Here is a 25,062-nt window from a genome sequence, read left to right on the forward strand (position 1 = left end):
CACCATCATGCTTTTGGGATACTTGTCTTTCAGATTCCACAATGATTCTTTAGTTGTGGACACTACATCACCACACTCCCTCTCTTGCTCTTGGTCCTCAAGTCACCTTGATTTAGCACCTGTGTTTTTTAAAATCAGTTTCGCTCTGAAAATATGTATTAACTCCATGACAGTAGCTAAAGCAAGGGGCTATAGCAGCACACAAGTAGACTACAAATGCATGCTGGTACGGGCATGCCCTGAGCTCGTGAAGGGAGCGCTACTGGAGCGAAATTGGAGAGGGCGAGAAGGCTGACACTCCAGCCTTTGGGAGTCTCGCTCCAGTCAAATTGGGAACGCTCCTCTCACATACTGCGGAGACATGAGCGTCTCATCATTAGATACACATATCTGGTGTAAATGGGAAGGTGCAAACAGCACAGAAGGAGCGAAGGAGACGAGACCAAAAAGACAACACGAGAATTAGCGGACATAAAGGCACATGAAAACAAAAAGATGAATTGATTCTTGCGATACAGGCATTTGGAAAATCACGTAAAAACATACATTCAAATAAATTTGATATATTGCCCAGCCCTACTCCTGCCACACTAGATCTCCTCCAAAGAAATACAGCTCTGATCATCTCCTAATGTTACTGTCCAAAGGCTTTAGTAGGTTTGGAAATCAATGATGATTTCCACCAGTGAATGTTTGTTACTAGTTACCACAGCCACAAAACCATACGTTCCCCCTATTTCTACAATTTCTCTTAAATTGTGATTTTAAACCTAACCTTAACCACACTGCTAATTGTATGCCTAACCTTAAATGAAGACCAAAAATGCAAATGATTGTTTTTACTTTGTGGCTGTGGTAACTTGGGACAACCCCAGTGAATACATATTCAGAAAACTATTACTTGGCAAGAAATTGCATTTTCCTGACAGTTTTCATAAGCCATAAGGATGTTCAACATTTACTCTTATAGCACGGTCTTATATTGTCTCTTTCCCCTCCCCCCACAGTCGAAGCCCCTCATCCCTCTGCAGAAGGAGGAGGATCCAGAAACCCACAAGACAGTTCTCACCAACTACATGTTCCCCCAGCAGACCAGGACAGAGGACTGTGAGTACTAGGCAACCGAGTCTTAGACTAATACTAAGGCCTACTATCTGTGGGGTAGGCTCTGTTCACTTTTACAATACATCCTACACTAGACAACCTGGGAGCCCCATATAAAATACAAGCTCGATCGAGGCTATATCTGATTTTCAGCACCACGAATAGCAGTCGGATCAAATTACCACAGAATCTGACACAGCGGCTGTCTAGTGAAGTTTCAGGGAGAATTGAATCTCGTGAAAATATTGTAAATATGCTGCAGGAGAGATGTTACTTTTTGATTTATAAACTTAGCAACGAAGAAAATATTGTTCTCCAGTGATTAATTTAAATACCCACATCAAGCCAAGACATTGAATAATGAAACCCGGATACACAACTATTATAATCTAACAGAAGGTTTGATTGTCATCAATATTTTATTATACTGTGTAGGCTAGCCCATCCTCCAAGGTGACTCTTTACACTCTATTGAAAAGATGTTATTGTCTTCTCAGACAATCAGCCTTCTCTGTGTTGTTCTTGCCATCCTAAATTGTCTAACACCTCTGGGTAGGTTCTGGTGTGGTAACATCCTGAAGGTTAACTCAACGGTAATGCGATTGGTCAACAACTCAAATTTGGAATCCAAGCAACTTTATCAAGGGGTCTTGGGTACATTGTCCCTTTGTTCCTGACCTGGTTGAGAGAATGCCAAGAGTGTGCAAAGCTGTCATCAAGGCAAAGGGTGGCTACTTTGCAGAATTATCAAATATATTTTGATTTGTTAAACACTTTTTTGGTTACAACATCATTCTTTATGTGTTATTTCATAGTTTATCATCTTCACTATTATTCTGCAATGTATAAAATAGTAAAAAATTAAGAGAAACCATTGAATGTGTAGGTGTGTCCAAATGTTTGACTGGTACTGTGTGTGTGTGTGTGTGTGTGTGTGTGTGTGTGTGTGTGTGTGTGTGTGTGTGTGTGTGTGTGTGTGTGTGTGTGTGTGTGTGTGTGTGTGTGTGTGTGTATTACATCTATAAATAGCCAGGGAGTTGCAAGGTGGTTGATGCGCATGCGGCTCGAGCAGCGTGTTGCTAACCTAGACTAATACTAAAAAGATCTGCTGTAGGCTCGGTCCTGTTCAAGCATCTCGACAATGCATCTCTCCTCGAGGTAATCACGGATCTATACGTTCATCAATCGAATAGAACTGGGCCACCATCGATGTCAGTCACGACACTATCCGTGACCCCTCCCTCTCTGCATCTGTTACCTGGGGCACTACCTGTTACCTGGGGCACTAGGTGTACTGTTACATCAGTTAGCCAGCCTGCTCTCTCTGACCTCCTGTTGGTCGAGGATACTACAGGTTAGATATTTTAAAAATATATATATATTTTCTTTAGCTGATTTAGCTTGACATTTTGAACGGGGCTGGGTGGACAAGGCTTGTACTTTTGGGACAGTTCCTGTCTGAGAGTGCAAAGAGAAGCAAAAACATAGTGACTTTCTCACCTATGACTTTTTTTCTATAGTGAACAAGCAGAATCGGTGTTCAGGAGAGCCACAGGTGCTCATGGAGGGTAAATAGTGAATCCGTTATCAGTGCACTGCTTTTGCGTTACAATTTGTTTTTGTGGCACCCGCCAGATCTACTCAGCCCGTTAATTGGGAATGACCAGGGGTTGTCAAGTGTTGTGGAAGCCGCATAAGAAATCCGAGCCCTTTTCAAGCGCAATAGCGGCAATTTCATATTTTCTGCACCACAAATAGCAGTCGGATCAAATTACCATGAAGTCTGACACAGCGGCTGTCTGGTGAAGTTGCAGGGAAAATTAAATCTCGTGAAAATACTGAAAATAAGCTGCTACATTTTATGTTACTTTTGGATTTAAAAACCTACCACTGAAGGAAATATGGTATTCAACAGTGAAATGCTTACATACATGCCCTTAACCAACAATGCAGTTTTAAGAAAATACCAAAATAAAAAAAGTTAATAACAATAGCGAGGCTATGTACAGGGGGTACCGGTGTTGAGGTAATTAAGGTAATATGTACATGTAGGTAGAGTTATTAAAGTGACTATACATAGATAATAACAGAGTATCAGCAGTGTAGAAAGTCTGGGTAGCCATTTAATTAGATGTTCAGGAGTCTTATGGCTTGGTGGGTAAAGCTGTTTAGAATCCTCTTGGTACCTAGAACTGGCGTTCCGGTACCGATTACCGTGCGGTAGCAGAGAGAACCATCTCTGACTAGGGTGGCTGGAGTCTTTGACAATATTTAGGGCCTTCCTCTGACACCGCCTGGTTCCTAGATGGGTCCTAGATGGCAGGAAGCTTGGCCCCGGTGATGTACTGAGCTGTACTCACTACCTTCTGTAGCTCCCATTGTTTGCCTAGACAGATGTAAATCTCCAAAATTGAAACTAAATAGATTCTGGAGGAAGAGAGACTAAAACGTCTTAATCTGTTTCCTAGCAACACTACTTTTGTACTACCCTGAAGTGGAATCTTTGCTTCGAACGCAGCCCAGGCTTAGAGAAAACTGGTCCAGAAACATGACTGGGCTAAGCTGTCAAAAACAAACAGAATTCCCACCAGTTTTGTCAACACTATGAATGTACCTCACACACACATTTTTGTGGCTATCAAGTGATATTGATACCGCATACCATGTGGTTCGGGGGGGAAACTGAAAAACCTACTCTAGGCGAGGGACAATGTTTTAATTAGTGATACATAACTGCTAAGGTTTCATATTTTATTCAATTATTTTATCTCTAGATGTATGTTTAACAAATGTCATTGTAATTCTGCATAAAGGTTGACGTTTGGTTGTCTTTCTCCTCCCCAGACATCCCCAGCTCTGACAGCGAGAGCTTTAACCCCTCCCTGTGGGAGGAGCAGAGGAAGCAACGGGCCCAGGTGGCCTTCGAGTGTGACGAGGACAAGGATGAGAGGGAGACGCCTCCGCGGGTCAGTACCCCACACACATGCATAGACACAAACAAGCTCACAGCCAAGAAAAACAAAATCTCTTAACTTGCCATGCTATAGATTGTAGCTAGCGCGGATGACACACTGAGGGTGACACTATGCAAATGCAAGCTAATGAAAGGAGATGACAAACGATGTCCATTTGGCCCCGTTGAGAACCAGGGTCAAATAACGCTGCTCTGTACTCACATTGCTTTTGCACATTACACAGTTCTCATTACTAAGTTGTTAAGGCTGTTAAAACACTGGAGCAAGGGTTACAAATGGGCTTTCTGGCACAAAAGCAAGCTTTTTTTCAATCTCCTCTTCTTATAATGGAAAATCTAGGTTGTGTACCAACTGGCACCCTATTCCCTATTTAGTGCACAGTATTTGACCAGAATCCATAGGGCTCTGGTCAAAAGTAGTGCACTGCATAGGGTAATAGGGTGCGATTTGGCACGCAGCCTAGATCTGTTTGTCATCTTGTGCTTCAAGCTACAACCCATAAAAGATTGGCCTTTCCCTTTGTCCCTTGTATTCAAGAGAGATGTGTGTGCCTGCACCCAAGTTCTACAGAATTTCCATTTAGTAGTTTGGTGTCTACAGTCTCGTTGTGAAATGGAAGCTGCCTGAAGCTCATGGTGCGGTGGTTGTGAATCATTTCCTTCCCACCAATTGTGCCGTCTCACACCGTCTCCCACTGGCACAATATGGCCGCCTGGCTGCAGTGTCTCTCCAACAGACTGAGGGGGCTGGCCTGCCGGGAAGAGGCACACCGCCTTTCAAACGGTCAGTCTGACTGAGGAGCGGTGGCGTCACGTCCGCTTGGCAGGCAAACCCAACTCCCCCTCCCTACCAACCTCCTACCCCGTGGTCGAGGGACCTTCTGTGATCACTGGTTTTAATGCGCGTGTCGCGCTCTCTCTCCACTATGTGCACGTGTGTGTGTGTGTGTGTGTGTGTGTGACGCATGTGTGTGTGTGTTTCCAGGAGGGCAACCTGAAGCGCTACCCGACACCATACCCAGACGAGCTGAAGAACATGGTGAAGACGGCCCAGTCAGTCGCCCACAGGCTGAAGGAGGACGAGTCAGGCAACGAGTCAGGGAAGGATGCCAGACCTAGCGAGCGTAACCATGTGGGAGTGCAGGACGTGGGAGTCAAGGTTGGCCTCCATCTGAGCCCTGTTGTCTGGAAACAGACATGGCAGACATGCAAACTGCACGTACACACACACACACACTGTCTAGTCTAGTTTCTAGTCTTCTGCTTTCCGTAAATACAACAAACAACTTGTATACAGTGTATTGCAGGGATCAACTAGATTCAGTTGCGGGACAATTTAAAAAAATAAAATCACCCGCGTGCCTCCAGTTGAGGAACCCTGTGGTGTTGTATTGGACGATTGCATGAGAGAGAAGAAAAAAAAAAAAAAAAAACTGCTCCACATGTCCACAAGTATTTGCAAATATTTTCATTTGATTTGATATGTTAAACATAATATATTGGAAATGAGTGGAATTACAATCAGCCGTAATAAACCTGAGATCAACAGGAATTCGCGGTTGTGTTCAATGGGAAACAAATAACAACCTAATAATGACTCTTTTTTTTTTTTGTAATAGAAACACGTCTCCTTTATATATCCTTCTGTTGTTTTGGGGTTTTAACCAGGTGATTGAGGCTCCCTGTGCCAACGGCAAGCCAGTGGAGATGGAGCCCAAAGCGCCTGTCTGTGTCCAGGACTCCACGGCACCCCTGGAGACCTCTGAATCCTACAACTCCCAGAAGACCTCTCTCCGAACCTCCGACAACACCAGGACCATGAACCATGAGGACACCCTGGAGGTACGCTACTACGGAAACATGCTACACACCTCGTTGGCCATACACATTATGACCCTTGCACATTTATTTTGTGATTTAAAAAGTAATAATAAATACATGTGTGTGTGTCAAGTCTTTTTCTCTGCAGGACTCCGAGGAGCTTTCGTCTGAGGAGGAGGAGATGAAGATGGCGGAGATGAGACCTCCTCTGATCGAGATCACCATCAACCAGCCCAAAGTGGTGGCCCTAAGTAAGAACAAAAAAGGTACCACCCAGACCAGCGGCTCCTTGCGGGATTCACCACCACTAGAAGTAGTACATGGCTAGAACGCTGGTACTTAACTCAAGTTAGGGTTTGACAAAGTTGTTACTTATGGACAAATCCTAATTTGAGTTAAGTAGTTGTATGTAGTATTGACACGTTTGTTACATCATGGGGACACCGCTTGGTTGTACACCCCATTGTCGTAAAGCCCGTCGGAACAAAAATGACTTAAATGTAAATGTAATGTAAATGTGTACACGCTGACCGAGTTCTCCTCTCTTCGTCTGACAGATGACGGTAAAGACGCTGACTCGTTGCTGGACGAGACGGTGGCCAACAGCAATCAGAACAACAGCAACTGTTCGTCCCCGTCGCGCATGTCGGACTCTGTGTCTCTGACCACGGACAGCAGCCAGGACAACTCCCTGTGCACCCCCGAGAGAGAGGCCAAGATGCCCTTCCTACCCAAAAGCAGGTGGGCGCAGTATGGTTCCTCTCTAGATTTCTTGAGGATGGAGGGTGTGATTTCCTTGCTATTAGGTGTGCTCACACTCAATGTAAATAAGCCAGTGGGATTTCCTAGTCATAGGGATGTTCAGGGGCAGAACGACAGGTTTGTACCTTGTCTGCTCGGGGATTCGAACTTGCAACCTTTCGGTTACTAGTCCAACACTAACCACTAGGCTACCTGCCGCCCCCTTATACTCTGTATGGCACAATACTCGTCAACAACAACAAACCAATATGTTGCGCTTCCTGTTCCAGGCAAGAGGATGTAAACATGAACCAGCGTAAGGAGAGCACCCCTCTCCTCCAGAACGGCAATGGCTCAGCCACGTCCCTGCAGGCCCTCCTGAAGACCCAGCAGGGCTACGAGTCCAAGCCCGAGAAGATGGTGGTTGACTACGATCTGTCCATGGAGAGGCTGGCCTTCATCGAGAAGGGCAACAACAACGGCATGGGTGACGCCTACACCAAGTGGGACCAGATCAACATGAATTTGGCCAAGCTGCCGCCTCAGCCGGACAACATGGTGGTCCAACCGGACGACCGCCCGAACGGCTCAAGCGCCAAGGTGGACTTTAACCACTTGCCTCCCCCATATAACAATGACAACTCTACGGCGCCCATCACGGACCACTTGAAGAACGGCAACCAGCTGGGCGACCACTTCAATAGCCACTCCAGCGAGGGACTGGCTGTGTCGCCTATGAGGGTGGACTCTGCCACGTCGATGGTGCGGACGGCTTCTGCGGGCGTGACGGCCAGCAGCAACATGTCTCTGTCTCGCAGCACTGAGGAGCTGTCCCCGGAGAAACGATGCTCCCCTCCTGTAGTGGCAAAGGCTCAGAGCATCACCAACATCGAGGCCGGGGGGATGAAGCTGTACTCCTTGGACGCTGAGGGGGGCTCCTATGAGGGTGGCGTTGTGGGCAGGATGGCCGGAGCCGGCCCGGGGGCCCAGGGCCAGAGCATCGTCCGCAGCAAGTCAGCCTCCCTGCTCAACGACCAGCCCTTCCAGGTCTACTCCGGTTCCTCAGCTTCCTCCTCCGATCTGCTCTCCAGCTCCTCCAAGCCTCTCGTCAGCACCGGCCGCTACCCCGTCCCCTCTGGCATGGCCATGGGCCCGCCGCCCCAGTACAACGTCCAGTACTCCAGCAGCACCATGCCCAAAGACGGCCTATGGACCCAGAGGACCCCCGTCCTCCCCGACCAGGGCTTCCTTCCTCCGCCCCAGCATTCTCTGGCCAACACCAACTACTCCAACCGCAACCAGGCTCCTCCCTACCTCCTCCAGGCCCAGCAGAGAGGCCCGCCCACGGGGCCCACGCACGGTGATATGTGGGCTAAGGAGAGACACCTGCCACTCGTAGGTCAGCCACGGAGCGGCACCCTTCAGAGGCAAAGCAGCAGCAGTTCCTCCATGGGGGACCCCCGGCGCATGCAGGTGCCCGAGGGAGAGTACATGACGTACAGGGACATCCACACCCTGGGCCGGGGGCCGCTGGCCGTGGCTCAGGCCATGCAGAGGCCTCTGTCGGCCCGTACCTACAGCATTGACGGGCCCAGCACCACAAGGCCCCAGAGCTCCAGGCCACAGCCCCATGAGCTGCCCGAGAGGACCATGTCAGTCAGCGATTTCAACTACCAGCACGTCAGCCCCAGCAAGAGGCCCAACGCCAGGGTGAAGTCTGAGCACTCGTTGCTGGATGGGCCGGGAGGACCGGGAGCAGGTGGAAGGGTACCGGTGGACTGGAGAGATCAGGTGATGCGCCACATCGAGGCCAAGAAGATGGAAAAGGTAGAGTATTTGATTAATATTTAATGAGCAATCCATTTGATTGTACTTTTCATTCAGTATGTTTAATAATAGTCTTAATTGCCACTAAGAGAAATCCAGTATGATATAAAGGCATAGCCAAGATAAGAGGTCAAACATGGGTGATATGGACAAAAATCCATCTCTCTCTAAATTGACTGAATTATCGCAACGATAAAAAGTGAATACCATTAAGTGCACCAGTTAATTGTCTATATTATCTTTAAAACTACTACTATTACTTTGAATACGGTAGTTATTCAAGCAATAGCCCATATTAGCAGACTTATTTAATTCCTAGTAAAGGCTACTTATCATTATTGTCGCAAGCAGTAAAATGTCCTCGATAAATGTCGGTTTGGTTGGTGCCGATTTGTACATTTTTGTTTTATCGTCCCAGCTCTAATAGAGGTCGCCTGTGTTTTTGATTGAGAACGTGTTAAGATCATCACACTGTTCTGTTGTCAGCGGCCCAGGTTGTTATGAGGTCCGTTCGATTTGATCACGTCATTGCCGAGATGACCTCTCACCGTCCGTTCAGAAACCTCATGACCCACATCATAGTGGCGTTTCTGTTTTCACTCTCTTACCTTCGTTACTTGTCCCATTCCTCTGCGTCAGTTCAGATTTATGCAAAGGAATGGGACAAGTAATGAAGACGTGGCTCCCCTACGGTCCCTAGGTACCACCGGTTGAGGTGGGGGGCTACAGTCTGCATTCTCCTTGTCCACTTCATCACCACAGTGGGCACCTTTTTAGAACGCAGACATGAAAGTGACGATGTCATCGCGGACGGTTCAATCGGCGATGGGACTTAGAACGAGGAATGAATGTCCTCCGTTTGAAAAGGAGAGATTACTCACTTGATCCTTAATTAGTCGAGGCCCGTCAGAACAGACCGAGGAAGACACGATGTGGGAGATGCCATTTAATCACTTGTTCACAAGCGAGATTCGTCTCATTTTATTCCATTTCCTTCCTAATTAAATCGTAGAGCATCAACTCGCTACGTGCTGAAATCTCCTTGAAGAACTCAACCAGGTTAACAGATTCTGTGGTCTTGAGTTTGACTGTAACATGTAGTCATTGGCAGTACAGTCGACTCCTGATAAATGGAGCGGCTTTGTACTGGAAAGCTACATATTGAAATTGAAACAGTTTGCACTTGTTTGGGCTTATCAAGGGTCTACGTATAACACATACTGTTTCTTCAGCATGTCCATGTTGCATCAGTATGTTTGGAGTAACAAGCAAACAAGCTGCTACTAACTCGATGTATGAAATCAAATGTTTTGTGATTCGCTGCATGCTTGCCTGCTGTTAGAGCATGTGGAATGTTAACATTAACAATATTATTTCCATTGTTTTATCATTTATTACCACTAAGTGAAATGCATGCCCACTCAATTGTACGCGTGTTGCCTGTATATGTGTGTGTTGGCTGCGTGTCAGGGTTTCCGTTAGGAAAATGTGGCGCCCCGGACATTTTGACCGACAACATTTTAATTTGGTGAAATTTACCAGACTCATATGGATCGGGTGCGTAACCTGATTAGGGCGTCCACCCACGGTGCTCAGAATGACCGAAATCACATATTTTTCCACTCAAGGGCTCTGTATCTGTATGCTGTAACGTGATAAATAAGATTCCTAACGAATATACTGTACAGACGAACCAACTTAATTCCACAAAATGATGCGAATTGCCCTATAGATTGATAGAAATGACCCGTCTAATGTATTTCTATCAATGAATAGGCTAGAAAGCATTTTGCAATGGGATTTATTATTCTTCTCCCAGACAATTGGCAGGGTGAGAATTTATTTATCGGTTTAACAAAATATAATTTGGACGAAAGCTAACCGGCTAACGGAAACCCTACTGTATATGTAATGTGGTGTGTTGCCCTCCTCTGTTCAGAACGCCTTGTCTCGGTCCTATAATTCCAATTACGCCCCGCTGAGCTGCTCCCACTACGGCAGCTCTCGGGACGTGCACCACTCAAGCAGCCAAGGCTCTCTGGTCTTTAGTGCTGCCGCAGACGGACGGCCTTATGGAGCCCAGGGCCACTGTGTGAGTACTGGACTGGACTGGAGCTAGACTACAGTTCAGCCTCCTAGCTCCTAGCTGCCTCCTATCCAGGCAGATCTTATTCTTACCTCATACTGCTTTTCAGCTTGGGGCCCTTTTCCAATACTTTTCAAAGGCATCCTTGGCTCCCTCGTTGCTCCATTCAGAATACAATGACTTCCTCAGTTAAGATTGATAATTTTGTTGCGTGGCCTTTTTGTGTTGTTCAGTCCTTGATGTTGCCATTGATCTGTGCTGGATGGAAACAAGTTTTCTCCACCTTGTTTGCTTCCATCGCTTCAACCCTCAGATCTGGGATGACTTCACAGAAGGAAGGAAGGAAGGATGCCATTTAGAACTATTGGGGCAGGGGCTTTGAACTGTATAGCTCCTTGCTGTAGTGTGACGCAACCTAACTTGTTTGAAAGGGGGCATCCTTTTGTCTGTGCACATAAACTAGTCCGCTCTACCACAAACTGTTTGTAGGGAAACTCACAATCTCTATCAAGGATTTGTGTAGAGGAAAGTCCTAGCGCTGTAGAAGGGCATCTTTCAAAGAGCAATTGAGACCTGGTATAGGTTGAACATTTTTGTAGTCTCTGAATTTACAGCAGACAAGTAGCCTACCTTATCCAACCAGTAGTAGGAGTGAAGCAGTGTTGTTATCCTTTATAAAGAGATTCTCTCTAAGAACCTATTTTCTGTCAGGCAGTGGCTTTGTGTCATCATAGGACATATGGTAGGATGCAATTGACAGGTGAGATACCGAACAGCTATTTCACTGGCTTGGCGTCGAGGAATTTCATTTATCCAGTGACGACATTGCGTCGGAAGCCTTTGATTAGTTGTATATGCTACAAGTGTCATCTCTGATGTGAGATAACATTCATGTTGAATAGTACAGTTGGATGAGTAGATTAATAGTATTAAAACATCGCACATCCACTTTACCCAGGTGCTGGAGTTGTAGACAAACTCATGGATAACTCATTGTAGGCCAACTCATGGATAACTCATTGTAGGCCAACTCATGGATAACTCATTGTAGGCCAACTCATGGATAACTCATTGTAGGCCAACTCATGGATAACTCATTGTAGGCCAACTCATGGATAACTCATTGTAGGCCAACTCATGGATAACTCATTGTAGGCCAACTCATGGATAACTCAACTCATGGATAACTCATTGTAGGCCAACTCATGGATAACTCATTGTAGGCCAACTCATGGATAACTCATTGTAGGCCAACTCATGGATAACTCATTGTAGGCCAACTCATGGATAACTCATTGTAGGCCAACTCAGGCCAAAGCTGCATTGAGCACATTGGCCACATTTGTAATTACCCTCCGGAACCTTGCCCTTTTCTCCCTTTGCTCTGGTGGGGACTCAGATTTATCCACGCTATCTCTCACGTTTGGAGATCTTTTAAAAACCATACGTGGGGGATATTTAAAAATGGGTTTCAATTGTGGGTCAGTATCAATAATGTACTAGTGCTTCCTGCTCATGTCCTTAAATGCCTTTCCCCAATGGTGAGTATTGGGTGAAGCATGATGGGACATGTTCTGCTTTCACTTTTGGTTTTAGGCTTTCCAACTGTGTTAGTCCTTGAAAATGATCATTGGCATGATGTCACTGCACTGCCCCTATATACAGGACCTTCCACCCCCACCTGGGATATGGATGCCTGATGAAGACCTAAGGGGCGAAACGTTCTAAATAAATATCACCTGGGATCATGAGCAGTAGTATAATAATATTAGCATGTTGCACGGTACAAAATGCCCCTTTTTTTAAACAAGGTTTCCCTCCCAACCTATAATTCACTTATCCCAGTGCTTTATCCACCAGACCCACCCACGCACTCCAATCAGGTAGCGTGCGTCCCTCCTCAATCAAATTGATTCTCCCCTTTTAACGACACTCTGACTCATCAATCGTCATCAGCTCGCTTTAATGCCTCCTCTTCACTCCCACTGTTGATCACTTCAGAATCACCTCATAACCCTTTTCACTTCTCTGTGGCGGTGAGCACTGTGTTTGTCCAAGGTAAGTACGGGGGGGGTGTTAGGTTGATTCGTGGTGTCAAATGGCGGCCTACTGATTTCCACTCGACATGTAGTCTTACAATTGAATGAATCGTCGTTTCCTTTCCTCTGTTTATTCTCTAAAGGACACTACTTTTGGCTCTAGTGCCCGACGTAGGGAATAATCATCCTCATTGTTAAGAATGTTCTCTATAGATGTACGTTTCATGGGTGTTGGAATTACCTGGAGAAATATTAGATTTTTTGTTAACCGAACATGCGGCAAAACGTCATTCGCCTCGACCAGAACATGGTCGACTAATTCAGCTTCAACATGAAGAATGACCTCAACGTTACCTAATAGTACACGGCTTCAGGGACTTTCCTAAAATAGGAGAGGTGTGTTTGTCACAGACAGGACATGGGCTTTGTTACCAATCATCTGACATGGTTCCCTCTTCAGGATGACGTGTTTGGACCTCAAGGGCAGCAGGGCTACACCATGGACACCCTGCGACAAGTAAGTGCACACTATATGTAGAGGATACCCCTGAACCAATCAACACTCTTCCTATTGTGTTACTTTTAATTAGGACCTTTTTATTTTAGCCTGCCTGGTGAATGTTTTCTTCTTGAACTGCGCTGTTGGTTAAGGGCTTGTAAGGAAGCCCTTAATACACTTGCTGTATTCGGCACGTGGCAAATACTAGATTGATCATTTTCACATTCCTAAAAGATGGTCTCCTCAAATTGGTTTGTTTTGCTACTATAAATTAGAAATGCAGACCATAAAGCCCATGGAATAGTCATAGGCCCATACAGTTTGGAGTAGTTTAACAAAACGAGGGCAATAATTCTACAAATCGATCATACAACCCCACCATAACTGGAAGTGCCTGTCTGTCCCATCTCGGCACATGCATTCCCTGACCCATCGCTTTTTTCTCTACCGCTATAAGTAGAACGTTGCCCTGCCCCAGCCCAATACCCTGAGTAGAGCTAGCTCGCTGAGAATTAAGATATTGACCCAGTAGCAGTACCTAGAAGCACCATCCTCCTCCCCACCAGTGATTTAATGAGTTCTAATTAACAAGATCTGCCTTGAAAGAGATTATTGTTCAGGCCTATCTATTCTCACGGTGGCCCCTCTTGCCTCCACCAGGGTCCCCGGTGCCTCGCAGTGAGGTTTGGAGGAGCGCTGCGTCTGTTATACTGGTATTATTAATAGCTCTGCTGGGTGGAGTACGGTGGGGGAAGCTCAGCGTAGTAAAGCTCCTCAGTCCGGGCCCCAGTGGGCTCTTGACCTTCATCGCTAGGCTAGATACTGTATGGTACGGCGTCCGCTGACTAGATGAGGAATTGCAATTTAAAAGAGTAATATGTGAGACTATTAGTCGAGTTCTACCGTATGTACAAGTATACAGTGTTTCCATATGAACTTCCCAGTTGAGGACTGAATGTGAAGAGGCTCATTTGAAATATTTGATACCCAGAAATCTCTCCCTTTCCATGACCTGTGAAATAATTAGAACAGGCCCATTTTATTTACTATTCCATTTACACTGAGATAGAACTCAATTTACACTGAGATAGAACTCCATTTACACTGAGATAGAATTCCATTTACACTGAGATAGAATTCCATTTACACTGAGATAGAACTCCATTTACACTGAGATAGAACTCCATTTACACTGCGATAGAACTCCATTTACACTGCGATAGAACTCCATTTACACTGAGATAGAACTCCATTTACACTGAGATAGAATTCCATTTACACTGAGATAGAATTCCATTTACACTGAGATAGAATTCCATTTACACTGAGATAGAACTCCATTTACACTGAGATAGAATTCCATTTACACTGAGATAGAATTCCATTTACACTGAGATAGAATTCCATTTACACTGAGAGAGAACTCCATTTACACTGAGAGAATTGAATTTGAGAGAAATGTAGACATTTTGGGGAGTTCCTCCTGCCACCTGCAGGTTCTCCGGTGGTACCGCAACTGTCTCTTTTCAGTAACCGGCTCAGACAGAGCCGCAGAATGAGGTCAGTCGGCTGTCTGTGAGAATTTGAAATGGTCTGTTCCAAGAGATTTCGTACGGAGAACAACCACGTGACTCATAGAGCCATTTTATTATACGGACTGCAAAGTCCTTATCAGACGTTATAGATGAGGCCTTTCATATAAATGTCTCCTTCGAACGCACTAACGCAATGTATTTTTTTTGTTTGAGTTCAATTTACTCAATGTTCTTAGACTTACTGTCTATCTGCCTGGATGTAGATACGGAGAGAAAATGGATCTCCCTGTCGAATAGGAATACTAAGGACAAATGTTTTTGAACTGGGGTTATATATCGAATTTTTCAGATTCTACCTCAACGTTTACCAAGGTGAAGTGGACTCTGTCGTGGTCCTTCAGACCCGGCATTGATAATTACTCCTCAGTCGCTCCGTAAAGAACCTATTGCACATATAGTGTACCTCTATAGACAAGAGCCCGAGTCTAGCCTTTCCTATTACATGGTATATAGTGCATAGGATGTCATTTCAGATTTGCCCTAAGTCACAGTGAAGAAAGCCTAACCCTTGCCGGCCCAACTACATCAGTGGAACCTGCCAAAAACCCACCACCATCCCATAAAACCTCATTGATTCATCTCTGAAATTGATCCTCCACACTAGTCAGAGGACAATTATTTCCATGATTTTGTTGCTTTGGAGGCAGTGGCAATGAGTCTGTGTGGATCCAATCCCCCTGGCCTGCTGCTTTAGACAGAGCACCTTGCTGCTGGTAAATCAGCAGCTTCTACTGAAATTTGCACTCTTGTTCTGTCACATGTTCATCTGTATGCCGGGCCTGCAGTTCAGTTTACCCTTTGGCCAAATTTGTATTATTATTATTTATTATTTTTCTCTTGCTGGATTATAGCCTAGTATATTGTTCTCTTGTTCTAAGTGCTGTGAAAGTATGAATTTGAGTACTGTGAGCGTTTTAGATAAGTCTTCTTCTCTTTAAAAAAAAAAAAAATCCATTTTGTTAGAACGTCAACTCTGTACCAACACCTGTCTGTCTCTGTGTGTGTCTGTCTGTGTGTTTTTGCCAGGTGCCTTCGTTGAACGGTCAGCTGGGCGGTCCGGTGCGTGGCCAGATGACGTCGTGCCAGACGCCCATGGCCCGCCACCCCTCCAGAGAGCAGCTCATCGACTACCTGATGCTCAAGGTCTCCCATGGCCAGCAGCCCCAGGGGCCCCCTCCACCACGGGCCGACCAGGACACACTGCAGCAGGAGGTAAGTTGGGGGGGTGGATGGATGGAGAGTTACAGTTCAACGAAGCTCCTTATCCCTACTCCTGGAGAGCTATAGGGTGTTTAGCCCGCAGCTACAAACCTCATTGATCATCAAAACCTTGATTAACTAAGATGATTAGGTCAAACACATATGTGTGTTTTAGTGCTGGGCTTGAACTACACCATATAGGAATAGGGTTGTTGACCACTGTGTTAAAGCATGCATAGCATTGCACTTAGTAATTGTTAATGGTGGTTTGTTTGTTACATCGATTAACTGGCTAGACTGAAAGTATTCAGACCCAACATTTTGTTAAGTTACAGCCTTATTCGAAAATAGATTTTTCCTCCTCAATCTACACACAATACCCCATAATGACAATGCAAAAACAGGTTTATAGATTTTTTTTTGCTCATTTATTTAAAAAAAAAAATATATATATATATATATATATATATATAAATAAAGTAACACATTTACGTAAGTATTCAGACCCTTTACTCAGTACTTTGTTGAAGCACCTTTTGCATCGATTACAGCCTCAAGTCTTCTTGGGTATGATGCTACAAGCTTGGCACCCCTGTATTTGGAGAGTTTCTCCCATTCTTCTCTGCAGATCCTCTCAAGCTCTGTCAGGTTGGATGGGGAGCGTCGCTGCACAGCTATTTTCAGGTCTCCAGAGATGTTAGATCAGGTTCAAGTCTGGGCTCTAGCTGGGCCACTCAAGGACATTGAGAATTGTCCCGAAGCCACTCCTGCATTGTCTTGGCTGTATGCTTAGGGTCATTGTCCTGTTGGAAGGTGAACCTTCACCCCAGTCATGTCTTGAGTGCCCTGGAGCAGGTTTTCATGAAGGATCTCTCTGTTCTATCAACGGCAGTGTGTTATATAGACTTATTTCGGAAACATCAAGGTTGGAGAATTTTATTTCTCATGGTCTGAGAGTCTGTCATGCGCATTTTACTGAGGAGTGGCTTCCGTCTGGCCACTCTACCATAAAGGCCTGATTGGTGGAGTGCGGCAGAGATGGTTGTCCTTCTGGAAGATACTCCCATCTCCACAGAGGAACTCTGGGTCTCTGTCAGAGTGACCATTGGGTTCTTGGTTACCTCCCTGACCAAGGCCCTTCTCCCCCGAATTGCTCAGTTTGGCCGGGCGGCCAGTTCTAAGAAGAGTCTTTGTGGTTTCAAACTTCTTCCATTCAAGAATGATGGAGGCCACTGTATTCTTGGGAACCTTCAATGCTACAGAAATGTTTTGGTACCTTTCCACAGATCTGTGCATAGACACAGTCCTGTTTCTGAGCTCTATGTATAATTCCTTCAACCTCGTTTCTTGGTTTTTGCTCTGACATGCCCCGTCAACTGTGGGACGTTATATAGACAGGTGCGTGCCTTTCCAAATCATGTCCATTCAAAGGAATTACCACAGGTGGACTCCAATCAATTTGCAGAAAAATCTAAAGCATGATTAATGGAAACAGGATGCACCTGAGCTCAGTTTAGAGTGTCATAGCAATGGGTCTAATTATTTATGTAAATAAGGTATTTCTGTTTTTTATTTTTAGTACATTTGCAAAAATGTCAAGAACTTTGTCATTATGGGGTATTGTGTGTAGATTGAGGAACATTTTTTTTTTTTTAATCCATTTTAGAATAAGGCTGTAACGTAACAAAGTTGAAAGGGGGAAGGGGACTTTCCAAATGTACTGTATGTGACTCGTATTCAAAGTAACATCCCCTGTGAAGGTAATGTCTGCTGGTGTCTGTTTTTCAGTTCCGGGTCAAAGTGGAGAAGAACCCAGAGCTTGGGTTCAGTATATCAGGAGGAGTAGGAGGACGGGGAAACCCTTTTCGTCCGGACGATAATGTATGTTCACTCATCAGCCCTCTTTTTCCCATAGCAATATAGTGTTGTCTATTTTTCCAGCCTACTGCATGTGACATGTAATCTAAGCACTTACACAATTGAGGCCTCTTTACGTTAAGCATTGCATTATGTTAGTAGTTCACTGTATAGCAACTCAGCTTGTTACTGCATTTGTACGGATTTTGCAACAATCGGTGAGTAAACGTCACTAGTGTTAACCAGATGGGCGTGATTCGTCTCTCTCTTCTCTCTCAGGGCATCTTTGTGACAAGGGTCCAGCCTGAGGGACCTGCCTCCAAGATACTCCAGCCTGGAGACAAGATCCTCCAGGTGAACCCAATAATACCATTCCCTCTATTTCCCCATCACTATAAATCTATACTGTAGCGATTATTTGCTGAACACGTTTACCGACTACAAAATACCATTACACATCAGAGCCAAAGTTGCCATCTCGGTGTTGAGCTACATCTCTCTTTGTTTCCCCCCAGGCAAACGGATATAGCTTTGTGAACGTTGACCATGGGAATGCCGTGGCCCTGCTGAAGACATTTCCCACCACTGTGGATATGATCATCGTCCGAGAGTTGGCGGCGTAGAGAGAGACAGACGGGACTGTGGAGAGACGACCTCCAATCCTTCTTGTTTTTATATACAGAGGAGCCTGGTCTATAAATAGAAGAACTGAAGTGCTTTATGGGGAAGAGAACCTTCTAGAGCTTTTGGGATAACGGGGCCGAACCACTGCATCAAGTGGACTTAGTGAGGGAGGAGAGGGACCTGGGGAGGGGGAGCAAACATCTGGAAGCATGCGTTGTCGACTTAGTCGTCTTAAAGAAGAAGTCACTGTGGGATAGTCGGTTATTTTTTTACACAGTGGTCGCAGCAGAGACGGCGTGTGCTCCAACGACACAGAGATCAACAAAAAGTGCTTTCTGTATCATTTTTTTTTTAAAAGAAAATAATATTCCTACATCATTCCGGAGTTGTAGTTGCTGTAGTTGAGCATTAACTGTAGTTGACCACTAGAGGGCAGGGCTCCGTCTGTCTCTCTCTGCCCTCCTTTTTAAATCATGTATTTTTTATTTTATTTAATAGATGCTGAGACCACTTATTTGACCTAGGCGACATTTGATCTGGGGGACAATGTTATGTGCTTTCTCGTGGAGATGAATGTAGTGCTGGGTTGCGCTTTCAGAACGATGTTTAAGAATCCCCCTCCCCGCCTACTTGCAATTGTGACAGTTTTCAACCAGGTCCTGTACATGGTGGATAGTTGAGAAGGACAATTAATTTGCTTCTGCCTCCATAAAGCCTGTGAGCCACACACTGCATACATTTATTATATACTGTCCGCAGTCTAGGAACAGTTTTAGTAGCCTCTGTCCAATTTGTAAGTCGCTCTGGATAAGAGCGTCTGCTAAATGACTTAAATGTAAATGTAAATGGAACCACTGGCTTGGAATATCCCTCACCTGAAAAGACCTGCCTGTGCCGTCACTGAACTGCTGACAGACGAGGACACTCACTCCGTCACTGAATCAGCGACTCCGGTCGCTGACTACTTGGATGCTGTAAAACACTCTTCGTATGTGAAATGGAATTGGGACTGGGATATTGAACAGATCATGATAGGCCCTGACTGTGGGGAAACTGACTGGGAGTAACAATATAGGAATGTCTTTGCTTGGCCTAAATTAGCCTAGCCAGGATGTGGGATAGTGGGTCAGGAGGGATAGTGGTAATGTCAGGTCACCAAAACATGTGTTGAGACCATGGTCAGGGTTTGGGGAGGTGCTGGTGGGAGTGACGCCCTATTCCCCAAAGTGCGCTACATACTAGTGGTGCACTATATACAAAGGATATAGGGTGTGATTTGAGATGCAGCCTGTCAGACTCCGCCCCTTCCACTCAAGACTCCGAGCAGGTTTAGGCCTGGTCTCTGGGCCCCTTCCACTCGTGTTGGTAAGATTTTAAAGGGCTTCTCCCTCAACTCAGCCACTGGTGACTAGAAAACACTCACAAAACGGTTTGAGATTAAAAAGGGGTTTATGTCTGTCTAACATATTTTTGTTTAAGTGTGGGAAAACAACCATAGTTTGCCTTTTTGTGTATAAAAATCATATTTTTTAGACATCAATCTAGGCTTTTCACTCTCTTTTTGTGTTGGGATAGTGTTTCATGCATGGACTGTTTTTTCTCTACGCTAGGGGGGGATTGAGCTGTTAAGTGCCATAGACCTTGAACTGTTTGAACAAGGGGGTGGAGGGAGTGACTATCCTGAGACCCAAGCAATATTCACATATTTCTCTTCACAACAAACTAAACGCTCTCTTCTTGAGTACACCCCGTGTGACTCGACACAATGGTTTAATAGCAATAGTCAGCGGCTTTATTTTCATTCAGAAAGACATCCAATTGCATTTTTTTTAGACCTATAAAAGGGGAAAAAACACAAGAAGAAACCCTTTTAGTGATGGCTGATTGTTATCCATGATTTTATATTGTAAAGAATCTTTTCTAATGAAAAAAAAAAACATGGGGAGTTACATTTTTAGCAAAGAAAGTCCAATGTAAAAGTCTGCATTGTATAATAGTGAATGCTCTTGCGTCACTCAGCCCTAGGCTTACATATGAGTTGCAGGCTTTCCCAAACTTGACTGCTCGGAAAACTGTTCAAACCAACTGGTTACGTGTATCTGTGCAAACATTAATAACTTTTACCCCAATTATAAAATAAACTCAATCCGAGCTGCAAAGTCATTTGTAATGTTTCTAATTGAATAGTGTCACAAGTTATAAAAATGCATTTAAAACCTTTTACGCTTTGTCCACTTGGTGTAATCAACAGTCTATAGATGTATGTGTTGTTTGCATGAATTCACCCAATGAATTGTCTATTTTGAAAATTGAATCCATGAAACCTTTTTAGAAATATTTCCTATAGAAAGCAAACGATCCAATTCAAAGATCTCTACAAGTTATTATCCCACTGAACCTTTTTTGTAAATCGATTGTAATGCAAACACTGAATTGTGACAGAGCGTATATAAAGTACTTATCAGAGATTGATCATTGTTTTGGTTTTTCCCACACATTTAATGGCAATGTCGTTATCCAAATCCTTCGCAAATTCCAAAAGGTATGCATGTAATTCATTGTCACTTTATGCGTACAGCTAAAGATTATACTCATGTTACTGTCAACTTGTGACTCGAATAGAAAACATTGTCAATGTTTGCTCCCCTTTTTTCCATTTTGAATTCCAACTGAACATTGCTCCCAAATGAAACTGTACCGTTTTTTTTTAAGCAACTGCAGACCCAGTGGCTCATAACTGTAGATATTTGTCATTGGTCAATGTTAGCCTAGAGAGGTAACATATTGACTTAAGGTTTCTCTCCTGCATTTCCCGCCTGCAAGATTACTGTACATCATGTTTTAAATTAGAACATTGTAATTATGCTTGTGTGCTGTTTTGTTGTGGGCACTGTGTTATTTTACTTTCTTTCTGGGAATAGGAACAATCTAATGAGATTTCTCGGGTCAATGTCATATTTAGACCTTGTACAATCTGGGACTAAAACCTAGGGGGTCACCTGTCTGCCATATCCAAGATAAACTGGTCTTCTCTTCATTCTCCCACCTTGTTTTAATTTATTTAACTCAGTCTCCTGTGACTTTTTAGACATTACTAATCAAAATGTAAATACTTTTAAAAAAGTTAAGAAATCAATTAATCATGGCATTAGACACTCAGAGTTTGTAAAACCAGCAATAAATTGCAACGCAGACACAACCCGTTTCATTGTATAGCTATTTCAAAGGTTTCTCTGGAAACGGCTACAGTAAGATGATTGATATGCATTCATTCAACATTCCAGATTTTGTATATAACAATACTGTTTCTGAGTTAACCTGTGGAAAATAAGAAATAAACTAATGCTCTTTACAATAGTCTTTTCCATTGAATGACGTTCTCTCCTTTCCCAAAGGCTTGAATTCCTCATGCCAGACTAGGACGAAGATAGTTGTAAGAAATGCTTCTTAAAACAATACAGCCATGTACTAGGATTAAGAATATATTTGGACTAGATAATGCTGAACAAGGTTGGAATTCTGTTTTAAATCAATTGAACAGAAGACAAGTTGTTAATTTGACACCAAAGGAAAACAAATCAGTTGAAATTGCTCTGTGGCTGTATTAGACTTCAGCATTGCATTGGAGGCATACTTATGCAAAGTACAGCATTACATACTACCCCGTAACACCCACTGAACACAACTGTGAAGAGTTTCCACAAATATTAGCGTCTTAGCGCTGATTGCTGGACTTTTAACTGTGGGAAATCAGCTCCATCTAGTCAGCCTATTGTACGTAACGACTCAAGACCCATAGGTATCAGCCTACTCTGTGACACCCACAGAACGTAACCCTCCCTGAAATCTGAATTGACCCCCCACCTACCCCTAATTTTGATCAAGACTCCTCAATCTCATCGGCGAAAGCATCCGAGCAAGCGAAACTGCTCCCCTCTGTTTTAGAATGTGTATGTATCTGATGCCGTCATATTCTTTTTGGCCAAACAACATCAGAGACATGGGCTACAGATACTAAAGTAGAGGGGCGCTGTTTGTCTCACTTGGATGCTTTCTCTGGTGAAATTAGATTCAGCCTCTTGCAAATTTGAAGGAAAATTATAAAACATGGAGCCTGGCTTCTCTCGGCATCCTCCACGAATACAAGCCACTTTGTAGGCTGAATGTCATTATACTTATGGTGTTTGTAGTAGATGCCCCTTTCCATTGGGCCATCGAGTGGCGAAGCGGTCTTAGGCACTGCATCTCCGTGCAAGAGGTGTCACTGCAGTCCCTGGTTCGAATCCAGGCTGTATCACATCCAGCTGTGATTGGGAGTCCCATAGGGCAGCGCACAATTGGCCCAGCATCGTTCGGGTCCGGGCCGTCATTGTAAATAAAAATGTGTTCTTAAATGACTTGCTTCATTAATTGAAGGTACAATAAACAATTCAAATGGCAGGTGCACAATGCATAAGTTCGGATGGTGAATTTTTGGGGGAATAGGCAGGTAACCTACTTTATGAAGTTATTTGTTTGACAATCAGATGAAAGCATGACTGGTTGCGGTCATAACACATTAGAAGGTAATACCATTTTAAAGTGAAATTACATGCCCACATAGGAGATCCCAAAAAAATAGACACCCCCTGAATGTCAAGGTATAATTTGCGTTTTGGATGGCAGGAAATGTGAACTTACTGCTGTCATCAAGGCAATGGGTGGCTATTTATGAGAATTTCAAACATATTTTGATTACCACATGATCCCATATGTGTTATTTCATAGTTTTGACATCTTCACTATTATTCTACAATGTAGAAAATGGTAAAATAAATAAAAACCTTGTGTCCAAAATTTTGACTAATACTGTATATAAAATTTTACTTTTGACCACTTTTTCTCCCCAATTGGTAGTTAGTGTTGTCCCATCGCTGCCTCTCCCGTACGTACTTGGGAGAGGCGAAGGTCGAGAGCCATGCGTCCTCCGAGAAACAACCCAGCCAAGCCGCACTGCTTCTTGACACAATGCCCATTTAACCTGGAAGCCAGCCTCACCAATGTGTCGGAGTAAACACTGTTCACCTGGCAATTGTGTCAGCATGCATTGCGCCCGGCCCATCACAGGAGTCACTAGACTGCGATTGGACAAGAACATCCCTGCCGGCCAAACCCTCCCCTTACAACACAGGGCGAATTGTGGGTCACGCGGTTGTAGCCGGCTGCAACAGATCCTGGACTCGAACCAGGATCTCTTGTGGCACAGCTATCACTGCGGTGCTGTATCTTAGTCCACTGCGCCACTCGGAGGCCCAGTGCAGCTTTTGACGTTATTGATCATAGTCTACTGCTGGAGAAACTTAGTTGTTATGGCTTTACACCCCCTGCTATAATGTGGATAAATAGTTACTTGTCTAACAAGACAGAGTGTTCTTTAATGAAAGCCTCTCCAACATAATCCAGGTAGAATCAGGAATTCCCCAGGGTAGCTGTTTAGGCCCCTTGCATTTTGCAATCTACTAACGACATGCCACTGGCTTTGAGTAAGGCCAGTCTGTCTATGTATGCGGATGACCCAACACCACACATCAGCTAGTACAGCAACTGAAATGACTGCAACACTTTACAAAAGAGCTGCAGTTAGTTTCGGAATGGGTAGCAAGGAATAAGATAGTCCCAAATATTTCCAAAACTAAGAGCATTGTATTTTGGACAAACCATTCACTAAACCCTTGGGAAAATTGCAGTTGGCTCAGAACAAGGCAGCATGGCTGGCCCCTTAAAAGTACACAGAGAGCTAACATTAATGACACGCATGTCAATCTCTCCTGGCTCAAAGTGGAAGAGAAATTGACTTCATCATTACTTGTTTTTGTAAGAGGTGTTGACAAGCTGAATGTACCGAGCTGTCTGTTTAAAATACTTTTACACGACTCAGACACTCATGCACACCCCACAAGACATGCCACCCGAGGTCTTTTCACAGTCTCCAAGTCCAGAACAGACTATGGGAGGTACACAGTACTATGTAGAGCCAAGACTACATGGAACTCTATTCCACATCAGGTAACTGATGCAAGAAGTAGAATCAGATTTAAAAAGCAGGTAAAAATACACCTTATGAAACAACAGGGATTGTGAAGAGACACACAAAGGTACAGACACATGCATACGCAGATATTGTTGTGTGGTGGTATTGAACATGTTGTGTTGTGGGTATGTGGTAGTGTAGGGATGTTATGGATGTACTGTTTTATCTTTAGTTCATTCAGTACAAACAGTTCACTGTTTTATCTTTTGTTTTATATGGAATGTGGGTGCTTTGGTATGTTTGGACCCCAGGAAGAGTAGCTGCTGTCTTGGCAGCAGCTAATGGGGATCCCAAATAAATACAAGTACTTTCAAAATCTTAGCTCGCAAGCTAGCAGTCATCATCATGAATCAAGTTGACAATCTACTGGCAAATCCTTTTCAATCCTTGTCATATGAAGATAAATTATAATCACTAGCCTGCTATACAGTGGAGTGGGTGTGTGGTCCAAGTCTGGGTTTAAGGTTCTCTTATCCAAGCTTAAAAGGATAAACATTCAACAGGGTTTTTTCAGAGTTCCCAGTTGTCTTGAAAGCACCATAAATCCATAGAATGCCAGAGTTTGATGACCGCTGCACAACCTTCCTGTTCAAATGAGCACAGCACAACAAGGTCCAAAAATGTA

At 44.2% G+C, this 25,062-nt stretch overlaps 1 protein-coding gene across 3 annotated transcripts in view; it reads left to right on the forward strand.

Moving 5' to 3' along the window:
- LOC124007356 (erbin-like) overlaps positions 1-21,724 on the forward strand; it is a 118,210-nt gene extending 96,486 nt beyond the window's left edge. The window contains exons 15-27 of one of the 3 annotated variants that reach the window (XM_046317852.1): positions 1,008-1,107; positions 3,949-4,070; positions 5,064-5,237; positions 5,747-5,920; positions 6,033-6,165; positions 6,457-6,640; positions 6,931-8,467; positions 10,407-10,559; positions 13,053-13,109; positions 15,713-15,898; positions 17,675-17,767; positions 18,023-18,097; positions 18,259-21,724. In XM_046317852.1, the coding sequence (XP_046173808.1) occupies positions 1,008-1,107; positions 3,949-4,070; positions 5,064-5,237; positions 5,747-5,920; positions 6,033-6,165; positions 6,457-6,640; positions 6,931-8,467; positions 10,407-10,559; positions 13,053-13,109; positions 15,713-15,898; positions 17,675-17,767; positions 18,023-18,097; positions 18,259-18,366 (3,096 nt within the window). In that variant the 3' untranslated portion in view covers positions 18,367-21,724. The remainder of the gene's footprint in view (positions 1-1,007; positions 1,108-3,948; positions 4,071-5,063; positions 5,238-5,746; positions 5,921-6,032; positions 6,166-6,456; positions 6,641-6,930; positions 8,468-10,406; positions 10,560-13,052; positions 13,110-15,712; positions 15,899-17,674; positions 17,768-18,022; positions 18,098-18,258) is intronic. The other 2 variants (XM_046317853.1, XM_046317854.1) reach the window with 2 other exon arrangements.
- The last annotated feature ends 3,338 nt before the right edge of the window (positions 21,725-25,062 follow it).

The sequence above is a fragment of the Oncorhynchus gorbuscha genome, linkage group LG20 (assembly GCF_021184085.1).
Source record: "Oncorhynchus gorbuscha isolate QuinsamMale2020 ecotype Even-year linkage group LG20, OgorEven_v1.0, whole genome shotgun sequence".
NCBI classification, from domain to species: Eukaryota; Metazoa; Chordata; class Actinopteri; order Salmoniformes; family Salmonidae; genus Oncorhynchus; species Oncorhynchus gorbuscha.